This window comes from Accipiter gentilis, chromosome 10, assembly GCF_929443795.1.
Source record: "Accipiter gentilis chromosome 10, bAccGen1.1, whole genome shotgun sequence".
In the NCBI taxonomy this organism is placed as follows: Eukaryota; Metazoa; Chordata; class Aves; order Accipitriformes; family Accipitridae; genus Astur; species Astur gentilis.
Window position 1 is genome coordinate 18,125,503 of NC_064889.1, and position 13,114 is coordinate 18,138,616.

The 13,114-nt window shown below is 42.5% G+C and overlaps 1 protein-coding gene across 1 annotated transcript in view; it reads right to left on the reverse strand.

Annotated features, from left to right (window-relative positions):
- Positions 1 to 4,495: 4,495 nt before the first annotated feature.
- AGBL1 (AGBL carboxypeptidase 1) overlaps positions 4,496 to 13,114 on the reverse strand; it is a 273,863-nt gene continuing 265,244 nt past the window's right edge. Inside the window, exon 23 of the mRNA XM_049812577.1 lies at positions 4,496 to 4,802. Within this exon, the coding sequence (XP_049668534.1) occupies positions 4,496 to 4,802 (307 nt within the window). The remainder of the gene's footprint in view (positions 4,803 to 13,114) is intronic.

Below are 13,114 nucleotides of genomic sequence, written 5' to 3' on the forward strand. Positions count from 1 at the left end.
ACCTCACTGAAGTGGAACGCAGTGATGGCAACCAACACTGCACTGATGCACATAATAGTTCCAGCTGCCTTCTCAACTGGCGCCAACTGAAATCAGTATAGAGCAAACACCTGGGTAGTTTTACATCCCCTCCTTGAGCTTTTCTTCCCCTCCTTCCCCCCAAAACATACACCTACTTTCGCTCACACCTTACTGTATTTGCCATGAGGAATCAAAGCCTTGTTTCTACCTCACATCAGAACGGAGGCTGGGAGCTGAGGATGAACAACTTGGCCAAGAGCACATAAGAGATCTGTGGCAGAGCAAGAAATACAACCTGAGTGTCCTGAATTGGCTGCCAAACAGTCACCCACTCACGCTTTGTGTCTCTAAATGATGGACAGGGGCAGTGGATCTTGTCCAAGGACAGATAAGACAGGAGATAGCACTATCACCTGCATCTCTGCTTTTTGGCAGGAGGAGAGAAGCAGTAGAGGAGAGGGGCTGCTGTCTTTTCCCCTCCCCAATCTGCTTCCTGCTTGCTTCAAAAACAACCCAGTGCACCGTTGTTTATTATTATTATTATCACTGTTATTTTCCAGAGTGCTGTAAAACCAGGGGATAGAGCACTCTGACAGCCTCATAACAAACAGCAGATAAAACTAATTAGATTTTGTTCTTCCTTTAGTTTGCTGACTTGATTCTTTTTATTTTTATTGTTTAATTATTTATTTTTAGCCCAGAGGTTTACGCACACATGTATTTCACTAGACACTGGCAAGGTATCCTTAGGATCGTCTCCGATAGGAAAGGGCTATTGTGGCCAGGCGGGCCTGAGAGCCAGCAAGAGGCTGAGACAGAGGGTGCAGTGTGAGCGCTGCTCTGCGCCGCATCTTCTACCCATGTCATGTAAACCATGGCGGGGGAGGAAGGGGAGCAGAGCTATTCACAGCGCTAAGAGAGTCAGTGAGACAAAAGGCATCAGTAAAAAAAGTTAATGTGCCTGGCAGGAGCCCAAAACTGCTCTAGCAGTGGGGACTACACGAGTGCCTCTAGGACACCGTCTCTTCTGGCCATTATGGAAATATTTGGCTTGTGTCTCAACCTGACAGCCTTGCTGACTCTTGAGGAATGGCAACAGTGGGGAGCGGGGCAACTTCCCTCTCCTCCCTCCCCTTCTCCATCGGCTGTTTCCAAATTCTTTGGGATTAGCTAGCGACAGCAAGAAAAGGCACTGGCCTCGCTGCTCAGCACTTAGCAGGCTGAAGTGAGGTGACGTGCCTCAGCGCAGGGGACAACGGCTCCATTCACTGGGGAAATACCAAACCAGAATTACAAGTGTGCAAGAATAAACAAGGCTGGAGTTAATCTAAAGTTGTTTTACACTCTGTTTTATTAAAGTCAATGCACTTCCGTTCCTCTGTGCTGAGCCTAGTTCTGCTTAATTACCATGACTCAGGGAGAATTTTAATGGCAAGGAGAGAGCAGTGTACAATGGAGGCCCGCTCCTGACCTCTAGAGGTCTGTCAAAAGAAGAAGAGCATCCGCTCCCTGTAGAAGTTCCTGGAAGAAAGGAGCCAGCCCACAACACTGCTTCTGCTGGAGGTTTCCAGGTGCCATTCCAGACTGGTTGGTCACCCAGCCCTCTCTTGCTGTACTTCCTCTGCTCCCACCTTCTCAGCAGCTGGCTGAGCACCCTTGGGCTGGGGGGTTCGCCTGGCCATTGCCTTCTGCAGCATCCTCACGCTTGCTGACACAAGCACAAACATGGGAAGGTGCCAGGGAGAATACTTGGCCAGGCTTTTAGTATTGCACAGCAGCATTTATGCAGGTGTAGTTGATGTGCATGGATGCTTTGCTCACAGCTCGGCTGCTGTGCTTGGATCCCACACACTGAAAACACCCTAAAGGCCTTTGCCATTTCTCTACCTCCTGCAGCTCCTAGCACAGGGATCTATGAAACAGTGGTACTGCACATGTACATTTGGCTCCAAGCATGCATGGAAGCTACACCTCCGCTTTTATTATATTAGGGCAACTCTCCCACAGGCTATTAATTCAATGAATCACATGTAGGACAGAGTTTTGCCACTGAACTGAATTCTCCCTAGCTTAAGAAATTCAGATTGAAACAGCTAGAAGGCTGAGACTGGCCTACAGTATTTATAGCCCAAATATTGGTGTCTCATTAAGAAAAATGTTGATTTAAGAAGATTTTTTTCTCCTTCGCAATGAAGTGTACCATTGTCAAGCCTCAGTAAGCATTGTTCAGTTATTGTGGCAGGGCATTGGTACAGAATGGAGTGTGGAAGAGAAAAGCAGCTCTGGATGTATACATGCATGCCTACAGACACGTATATGTACAATAGTATTTTTTGCCCTCTGTACTGAGGATGTGGTGAATGCTGAAGATCTTACAGTGTGACCTGTGTATGCTGAATCTGGACCTAGTACAGTGTGAGTTTTTTGTCATGTATATGAATGTTGGATCTTGAAGTTAACTATGCACATATATAATTTTTTATTAATAAGCTTTGAAGCAATGTTATATAAACTACTATAATGGGAACACTTATTTTATCTCTTTTGTGTCCACTCCTGTGAGCCAACCTTTTATGAAAATTCAGTATTGTGTGCAACAAGCTGCACACTAAAGCAAGCAGAACAGAACATCTGTACAGAGACACACACCATACCTAATGAATTAGTTCAGTCTAAGAAGCTCAGCTTCTAAGGACCCAAGCTGCCTGTCTTTTGAGCAGCATCATAAAGCTAGAGCTAGAGACACAGAGAACTCTCATATTCTAGTGAAGACTTTAAAACACCTGGATACTGAAAACCCAGCAGGACAGAGAGAAGTTATTTCTCCAAAGAGCAAGCTCCTGCTGGAAAATACATCTAGGTAGTCTGGGGAAAGGTGTTCAGAAATGCATCAGAGAAAACCTCATTCTGCACCAGGAATTCTCTCCACAAACAGCATAAAGATGAGAGGATGACACGGTGTTTTTTAGTCATGCATCAATATTAACAATAATAATCACTGGTAATGGAGGCCTTGTAGGCTGTAATGCTACAACACACTATACATTCATCCTTCTCCTTGAGCCACATAAAGCAATGACAGGGTTGGGAGCCTCTTGCATTGTGCAGTTAATTCCATTTGGGTTCAAGCCCATTCTCCATTTGCAGCAGCAAGGTCTAAAACACACGAGAAGTTCAGGCTACATGAGATGTGAGATGCAGTGATGTGGCCTTCATGCTTTAGGGATGTTGGGTACACATGTGGGTTCTCAGTCTGTGTTGGATTCTCAGGAACCGGGATCTGTGTTTGCAGGCAATATTAGGAGAAGTCCAATTTATTTTTTTTTTCATTTGGGGTCAACAGACAAGCTGTTCTGACTCCCTTATGGGAGTCACTGGTAGAAATGTCCTGTACATAACCTACCAGTAATGTCTTCTACTATATTTCTGTCTGGCTCAATGGGGTCCTGTTCCATGAACTGGGTTTCCTTAGTGGTATCATAATAAAACTAACATAGAATAACCAGTCACTAGACTGATGCTTGGGCTAAATTTACTGTTGGATATTGCCACCATCACTAACTATTGACAGAATATTGGGGGACCCCTGGCTACCTCAAGAGAACATGTTTTTCTCCTTAAAATGCCCCAAATCCCTCTACCCCCAATAGCTTTAAACAGTAGCTGTAGTTCCCCAGGATGAACTGTTGTATCTGTACTCTCTTAGCTGGAAGGAAGTCTCACAGAGAAAATATAATTTCACAGCATCTGTGAAAAAAATTCTACACTTGGGCCCATCAGTTCAAGCATGAAGTGACTCAGCTGAGATTATGCTGGACTAGTTCATTCCAGCACAGCAAAGAGGTGAATTTAGCCCAGGTTTCCAGAGGACCACTCTGCATTGTCACTGGTGCTTTCCTTACTATGGCACATTGGATTTCCCACACTGTTGCTGAGATATGACCAGCTCAGAAGCATGCACAGCCTGACCCAACCTGTTGAACACACTGTAAAAATTCTGATCAGACAGAAATCAGATACATGCTCTACAGCTCAAGAGAAATGAATGGCAGCAGAGAGCTCCGGCCAAAGGCATCAGTAACTGTCACTCTTCCAGGCAAAGGCTGCTTCCCATAGTAAGAGCCTAAACTAGGAAAAATACGATCATCTCTGGTTCGTTGGTCTCAGAATACCATTCCTCAGGTCAATCTGTATGAAACCACATACTAAAGGCAGCTGTGAAACTGGGGATTATGTTTAGGAGCAGATGATGTTCTTGCATAGTACCATCTGGGCCAGCAGTCCCTCGCTCTTCCTTGTGTAGAAAGTGTAAGGAGTCATTCTCTCTCTCTCTATGTATACAAATTACACAAACATACAGTCAATTTTCTATTCAGAACTGGAGTAACACATCTGGGAAGGATGCTGAAGCTGGCAAACAGGCAAATGTGAGCAGTAAGCCATTTGTTTACTGCTCTGCAAGTCAAAGCCTTGTTCACACAGGGCTGCTCTCGAACCCACTGTACACCCCGAGTGCTGTTGAACACAGAGGGAGAGCCGTACTGTTGGATGCTGGTTGGCTGGAAGTGTAGAGCCCCCTGAGAGCCTTGGAACTGCATGTCTGTCCCATGGTTGCTCCCTCATCTTCTGTCTCTTCTTCCACACACGAGAGGCACTCCTGGATCTCTTGGTCGAACTCTGAGAAGTCCTCTTCGCCATCAGAGCAACTGTCAGTACTATAATCGATTTCTTCCACACAAGGAGGCTCGTCATCAGTCTCCAGGCTGCTGTTGCTGCACCTTCTGCAGAAAAACCACAAGAAAGACTGGATGTCATCAAGGAGGGTGTGTTCCCTGGGAGTAAGAGCAAGTAACAGAGAAATGCATTTCCTGGGTTCAATTCTGGCTCTGCTAATAAGGCATGAGATGGCACTAAGCAAGATACTGTATGACTTTATGTCTGTTTCACCAGCTGTAAAATGAAGAGTGATACTTACCTATCTCACAGGAGAAACGCATTATTATTGTTATCACTATTATTGCTATCGCTTATACAGAAACAGAGTGCTTTATATACAGACAACACCTTGAGGCACTTACAAGGTTATAGAAGCTGAAATAAAGTAGAGGAGGAGGTATTCAGTTTCCAGAGGGTTGCTGGTTTAATCATCATCCACCCCGCTGTAGTTCCACATTTAGTGTAAGACCTAATTAATCCAGGTGGTTGAAGTGCTTTGGCACCTTTTCCTCCTGTTCTGTGCAAGCTCAGAGCACTGCTAACAAGAGGCAGTGCAAACAAAAAATGGAGGCTCTTGGGTCATCAAGCACACTGGCTCCAAGGAGGGCAGAAATACCAGGGGTGGTTGTGTTTTGGAAGGAGCATGAAAAGGCTTTGACAGCATGACTTCCCGAGGAAGGGCCAAATTCAGAGGCAAGTCTGAATGGCTGAGGAGTCATTCTGTAAATGGATGTCAGCTATGTCTGGCTCTTGGAAGGGTAAGTTACACCACTTTAGCCTCCTGCCATTTGCTTACAGGAATGGTCATAGACTTTTTTTACATGTTCACTTTAAATACATACTGTGCTAGGTTAGCCTGATGCAATATTTATGGCAGAATTGTAACTACTGGACAAATGGCTCTGGGGGATAGGGTCTTTCTCCTACCTAGCTGCCTAGTTCCCATTTGGCCCTTAGCCCAGGAGGGCAGCTGGGTAATTTTTTGAGACCAGAAAGAAGCCTGTGGTTTCAATGCTGCCTGGGTCAGAGTCTGGATGAATCAGGGGGACAGATACTGTGTTTTTCACCTCCAGGTCAATGTTTTCAATCAGACTCAAAGCAGGGGAATGTATTGCTTTGGAGGACTGGGAAAGGAATAATAATCTTCCACCTCTGGGCCAGAGTTTCTAATTTGTCCCAAGTTGGGAAGAATGAATGGCTTGGCAGATGGAACATACACAGCTTTAATGTGTGGTCTGCTCATTTACATGTCAGTAACCAGAATAATCTTCCAGCTCTCAGCTGTTTCACAGCAGTGCCAGCATCTGAGGTTTCAGAACATACCAAAGGTGTAAAGTATTGCTTTTGGATGTATTGATCCCTTCTCTCTTCTGCACTCCAAAAAAGGTGTAAGATTTTCCTAGCTTTGAGACTCCAAAGCTAGGAAACTAACTGTATACAGACTACTCTGCAAGCAGAAACAAGCAGTGTCAACCCACTTCTTCTCTGGCTGATCTCTGGCTTAGTTTACTTCAAAGGCTGGGTATAAAGGATTCTCTGAAAGCTTAATAGAGCTGTACAGCTTAAAAATAAATAAAAGAATAATTATGCACTTTTACAGTTTCTGGCTCCGCTTCAGACTGCTCAGAAATCTGGGTCAGGAAGAATTCATACTGAAATTGAGTATGTGACATGAAACAAAACAAACTAACAAGGACAATCCTCCCAGCACAAACAGCAATGAGCAGTGGTCTCTGCTGAGTCTGACCAGTAGGTTTGATTTCTTTTTTTTTTCGTATGCAGTCATGGCATGAATTACCACGATACCAAGTACCTGTGATAATGTTCAAAGCTGACTAAACTCAGGGGAACTAGATTTTTCATTTATAAGCTCTGCTTTTGTGGCTTTGCAATCAAAAAGAATCAAAGCGTACCTACTTTCAATATTGCACTTGTATGTTTGGGAGGAACTGCTAATGCTATTGGGACAGAGCCACCCAACTCACTGATATTTTACAGATGGAAAGATTCAGTTTGCAGCCTGGGACAGGATAACAATTTTTTTTAAAAGTCCCTATTACTACTTAAAGCTGCAAAGCCCAATAACAGAGGACCTCCTGAATTTTTTGATAACTTAAATGATTTATGACTGGATTTCTGAAAAAAAAAAAAAAAAAAAAAGGGAAAATTACTCCTAGCACAAAAGCACTTTACTATGGAAGGGAAATCTGGAAGACAACAAACAGAGAATGAAAGAGAAAAACATACAAAACTGCCATTTCCTTACATTGAAGACTGAAGGGACAGTCTTTAGGAAGCAAGTTTTTATGCATAAAACCTTTGTAATGGACTTCAAAAGCTCTTCCTCGTCGCCTACATATATAGTACACAAAACACGAAGATCTGACAACTCGATATTTGGGCAGATATACTGCAGGGAGAGATTCCCCACAAGTGAGGAAGTGCCTCTACCATGTTTAGAGGTCAGGAAAGAAGTCTTTCTTCCTAGTTTATTCTGCCCTTTGCTCCTTTGCTGTGACGGCAAATGAGCAAGCCAATTAGCACTGACCTTAGTAGTGGTTTCTCCAATTTAGACTGATACCCACTGGATCAATGCCACCGCCACAATCACATAATGAACTACCAAACCAGCAAATAGATGGTACCAACTTCCTCTCGCTGCCAGCACAGGCTGTAATCACACTGGTGACTTAAAAGTTGAAAGGCTCCTTTTCACACCACCAAACTCTACAAACCAGCTACATCTCTACTATATGGAATTTTCCATCCAAGTAATTTTCTTTCTGCTGTGGGAAGATTTAAAACACATAGCAAAGCAATACAAATGGGCCAGCTCAAATGAGCAGGTTAGAGGTTCTTCTGAAAGAGGAGAGGTGGCAGCATGTGGCATCGGGGGGAGCCAGCTACTCCCACTAATGAAGCTGCCAAAGTCATTACATGCTGCTTCTCCACATCATAAAGACCAGGTCCTTTAGGAAAGAATTCAAATGGTGAAACATGGTAATGAGCAGAAATGCCAACATCTAGACTACTGCATGCCATTGCGGAGGGTGTGGCTTGCTTTCTTTTCCAACAGAGAAAAGAAAGGGTTTTTCTGTTAGGGGCAGGTTCTTGGTATTTTTCTTTGTTTATTTTTTTTAATCTGATTTTTAAAAGCTGCAAAAGAATTCCCCCCCCCCCCAAAAAAAAAAAAAAAAAAAAAAAAAAAAAGAGAAAAAACCTCAAGGGGACGTGAAACAGATTTACCAAAGAATAATGATGTTGTCTTACAGAAGGTAAACAATGAGGAAAACCAATGACATTACATTAGAGAACTCCAAGACAAATATAGTCTATGAATACCACTGAACGTGAACGCAGTACAGAAGAGGGGGAGGGAAGGCTGGTAATATATCTACAGCCAACAGTCCCCCAGCTATCACAATAAAACATGTATGCATGTCGGTTGATCTACTAATTCAAAACCTACGGCCTCGTAGCCCTCATCTATTCCAGCTGATGGGAGCCACAACAGCAATTTGCAACTTTATGATGTGATAAATAGAATTTCTTTGTTTTGATTTTTAATTTACATATTTATTGAGATATGACTTGATCTTAATTAGTTCTCCTTTTCTATGTGGGTGTGTTTGTTTGTTTGCTTGGGTTTGGAAAACAAGCAAGCTTTGGTACCCTGTAAAATAATTCTGGTTTTTTGCTGACTTAACATGAGGAGAAGCAGAAGCCCAGTTCCTCCTTACATGTCAGCATAACTGGGCCTTTCTGGTATGACTGGAAAACACTTCTTTCAAGTGCTTCCTGCAAACCCCTCATTCTAAGTCAGCCTACCTTTTAGGTCATAGCTGGACCACAACCTTGTAAGTCAGCTGTCCTGCTGAAATGCACATAAGAAAAGAGAGTCTATAGTTGTGGTTGATAAACTATAGCTAGCTACATGCTGTACATGGGGATGACTGGTGATCTCACTTCCATACATAATTCTCCTTCACTTGTGCATACACTTACAGGGCACAGACTAAAACTAGAGATTTCCTAAGTAATTTCTTGAGATTTTCACTCACAATTTGCTTTTGTGGCAGGTGACTCACTCTCTGTACATTCTACTGACTGGCTCAAAATAGAACATGTTTTATTTTTTCTGCTGGAAAGAACAGGCACTGACAACTGTCCCTCTTAGGGAATCTGTGACTATTGTTCAGGGTTGCTGCTTGACCTTCACTTGACAGGCCTCGCAGTTGCAGTGCGTTAGAGAAGGAAATGGAGCATTTACGGTTTTTTTCATATTGCTCCTCTCACTCTTGTGAAATTTGCTGCAGTCTTGCCAGAGCAAAACTGGAAGTGAGTGGTTAAATGCTTCACACAAAAAGGAGGAAAAAGCTAAGTCTGGGGACCACTGCTGGTCATGGACGTACTAATGACTCCCTGTGAAGAATATATCAACAAACAAGAAAACATGTCTTCATCTTCTCTCTGTAGTGAAAAATAACATCCCACTAGCTGCATAATCACCCTGACTGTAACCCTATTTTCTCCTTTCCTGAAACCTTCTCTCCATCATGATATGAACCAATCCTTTGGAAGCTGCCCAAAGCAGGGATGTGGCTGTGTATAAAGAGCCAAGCACATCTCTGATACAGTTCATAGACTAAATAAGACAGGAAATGGCTTTCTTGAAAATTTTCAAGGTATCAGACATTTTCTTGTGAGAAAAGAGAAGAAAGATTTCTGTCTGACCTAAACAGGCCAAGTTCTCAGCAACTCGCCTGAAAGAAGAGTGCTTTTTTTCTCCACTCAAGCAGGGATTGGAGACCCCAGCAAGCTCCCTGACCACAGTTATCACCTGCGCAGAAGGGGAATGTCTCATTCTTTTCCAATAAAGTTTTACCAATTGTATGAACAGTTATATATGTGCTGATAAGTGTCCTGCAGCTTTTAAAGATATGCTGTCCTCTGTGCAGTGAATAGGGACTGACTTGCCCTTATTTTATTTGAATTAAAATTCTGCCTACATCACCGAATCTAAAAGGGTGTGTGGTCTTGCACAGTTTTGGTTTTGAGGAACCCATATGTTTTATTAAAAGTATTTTACAGGAACGCTGCTTCTGAAGTCTTGTAATGAATCTAAAATGAATCTTAAACAGCCGCATTTGCAGTTATCCCAGAGTACAATTCTGCCTTTAATAGCTTCATAAAGTAGTATTTTAGGACATAAATGAAACAACTATGATGCTTTCAGGTAATTACACCTGTAAGACGTACAGTACAGCAACGAGATGCCAATGAAGAAGGGCTTTAGTCTGCCCTTTGTGTCTTGATTCACTTGCTACAAGGTGTGGTGCACACATTGTAATGACTTTCTAATTTCATCTCTGCAATCCAGGAGCAGCCCAGACAGAAGCCCAGCTTCCCCTCCTGCCTGAGAAAAGCCAGACAAGGCTCTATTTAGTCCCTGACCTTGCCAAGGGAGGGGATCAGCTATGTGCTGATGCAAGATGGCTCCAGCTTAAGGAACGATTGCATTCGCCTCCTTTGCTGCTACACAGTAAACAATAATGATATGAACTTTGTAGGCTCCCATGTGACTTCCCTTTCCAAAGACCCTTTGCCAAGGACTTTTGCATCTTACAACATCTCCTGAGAAAAAGTGCGCTAAGCCCAAGGCAATGCCAGGTGCCCTGGCTTTCAGCCCACCACAGCCCATCTTTTTACGAACAATATGAACATAATTAAACACTGCCTTGAATTCTGTTTGCTATGGCTGAGAGATATTTGGTCTTGTTTTGAGTGTAGGTTGTATTTTTTTTTTTTTCCTTCCTGATGCAAATAGCTAAGAGAAAGGTGTAATTCATTGCTAAGACTCATACTAATTAGATTTTCAGGAGTTCCCAGGGTAATTGTAGGCTGGAATATTTATAATTGATTTGGCCAGATTAAAAATGGATGGCTGGTGCACCAGTTAGATAAGTAAGGAGCAAGTGGGGCTTTATCATTTAGAGAGAAGGGAAGACAACCTGTAAATAAAGGGAGAGCCTGATGAGCAAGAAACAGGCTGACTCCTGGCCAATACTGTCCCCTAATGTTCATTCAGGCTTGCAACAATTTAGCCCCGGACAGCATTTAACTCGCATCTAGCAGAAACTCTCTTAGTCTTCTCAGGAATGACTGTTACCATTCACCTTATTGGTGAGATGGCTGTAAGATGGTGATGATTGCTGTAAGAGCAGAGGATATGTCGACTACGCACCTCTCATTACACATGGTTGGGAAACTGAAAAGCCTTGTATGAAGAACCGCATTTAATTGAATTACACTATGTAATTGGTACAGCTTTGATCTTTCTGTGAAAGACAAGTTTGTATAGAGGACAAGCAGGCATTTTTCTCCCATTTGAAGGGTGAAAGACAAGTTTGTATAGAGGACAAGTAGGCATTTTTCTCCCATTTGAAGGGTACTAGCTTGACATTACATGACATTCCTGGATTCCAGATACCTCAGTTCAAATCCAGGCATGTTTCTAACGCTAACCAATAAAATCCACATGAGCTGGTCTTTAGACTTGCAGGATGGAAAAGCTGATGAGAAGCCAAAGGCTGTGTATTCGGTCTTATGAACAATCATTAATTTCTTCCTAATGGAGAACCAATCTATATATATCAGTGCAGGGCTAACAGTGCATCTTTAGCATTCTTATAGCTGTAGGTTTGTAAGCATTGATAAAACCCACTGACTTGAACAGATACAAGTCAGCCACGAAATGGAGATATGACAGTTGGTGCAGACCTCAAAGATAACTAGTTTTCCTTCTCTCCCCCATCAACAGTTCTTAGGTTTTGTCTCTTTTTCTATACTACACTTACATTTCAGCACATGAAAGCACCATCCATGTGTACTTTAGGAGAGATTTGTGAACATGTATATTCACCTTCATTTGTGATGATGCACTCTTTCACATAGTACAATACCTGGCTTGGACAAAACACTCACTGCTTGGACAAAATCTGCTGCTTAGAAAGACAGACATGAACAAAGCAGCTGCATTGCCATCAGCACTGAAATGCTATATCAGGGTATGGAGTAAAGTTTCCACTTACCTATGATGAGAAGTTAGTTAAAGATGAACCTAAGCATGGACATAAGTATGGCAAACTCTGGCTATATCTCCACAGACATACTACACAACCTGCTAAATTTCAGTCACACCAAACAAGTTTAGCCACTCTGCATAAGAGGGCAACAGTTCATTCACCTCAAACTGGCATCCAGCACTGGCTTCTTTGTGAATTCCTTGGCAACATGAGACATTCCTGATGAAACCTTGAGATCCGACTGCCTATATCTGCACAACACTATGTTCTGGAGATTTGGGCCAAATTCCTGGACACCAGAGCTCAAGCCCTGGAACACAAATTTTAAGCAAGTTGAAGACCTTTATAAGAAGAATCATGATATATTCAGGCACTGTTGGGAGATTGATCCTGGGTTAGAGTGCCTTGTGAAAGCATGGTCCTGGTCTTGCTTTTTAGATCCATATTACACTAAAACTTGGTATTTATTTAAGGGAACAATATCACATAGCAACAACTTGGGATGCATGCAGGCAGCCCAGCCCAAGTTTGAAGTTGAAATCAGTTAAAGGCTCAAGGGGTACCTGTGAGATACCTCATTAGTATGTTTTTTTACCTGTGGCTAGATGTTGCAGTATTATGCTGAACTGAAATTTATGGCCAGCTCCAATGAAGCAACTAATGGTAAATGGTTTAAAATCTGGTCCACTGTGATTTTGTTGTATTCTTAAAAAATGGGAGATAAACACAGGAAATAAAAGATGGGTGACCTAAAATAGATGGGATAATATCCAACCACCAGGCAGCACTGTCAGTGGCTTGGATTTAGTCTGAGTTTAAGAATCAAAAGAAATGCTTCCAAAACAGATAAAATTTTGGCTTTCTACAGCTTAAGCTGTGGAAATATGAGCAGTCAAGTCCCCCTGTATGGAAAGATATTTACTAATACTACTGGAACTCATTAGGACACTGAATAATGTAAGAGTTGCTGAAAATATGATTCTGAAAGTGTTTGGGAGCTTTTCTCACAGTGTCTCTACCTCAAGCAATTTCTTCTCAAAATGATAATCATGTTATTGATGATACTCAGCAGTCCAGCCACAGTAATACAAGAAGATTATTGGAATCCTCGTAATTGCTTTTGGGTGCTTCCAGTAATTGAGACATTGGCACTGTAGGGGGGAAAGAAATGTGGAAAGATTTTGGCTTAGATGCTAAAAATTTGTACTGCTGAGGATAAATAATGTAAAGGCATACAGGTTCTCCTGGGTTCTTGTTTCCCTTGGTGCTGTTTCATATAATTCCACTGACTT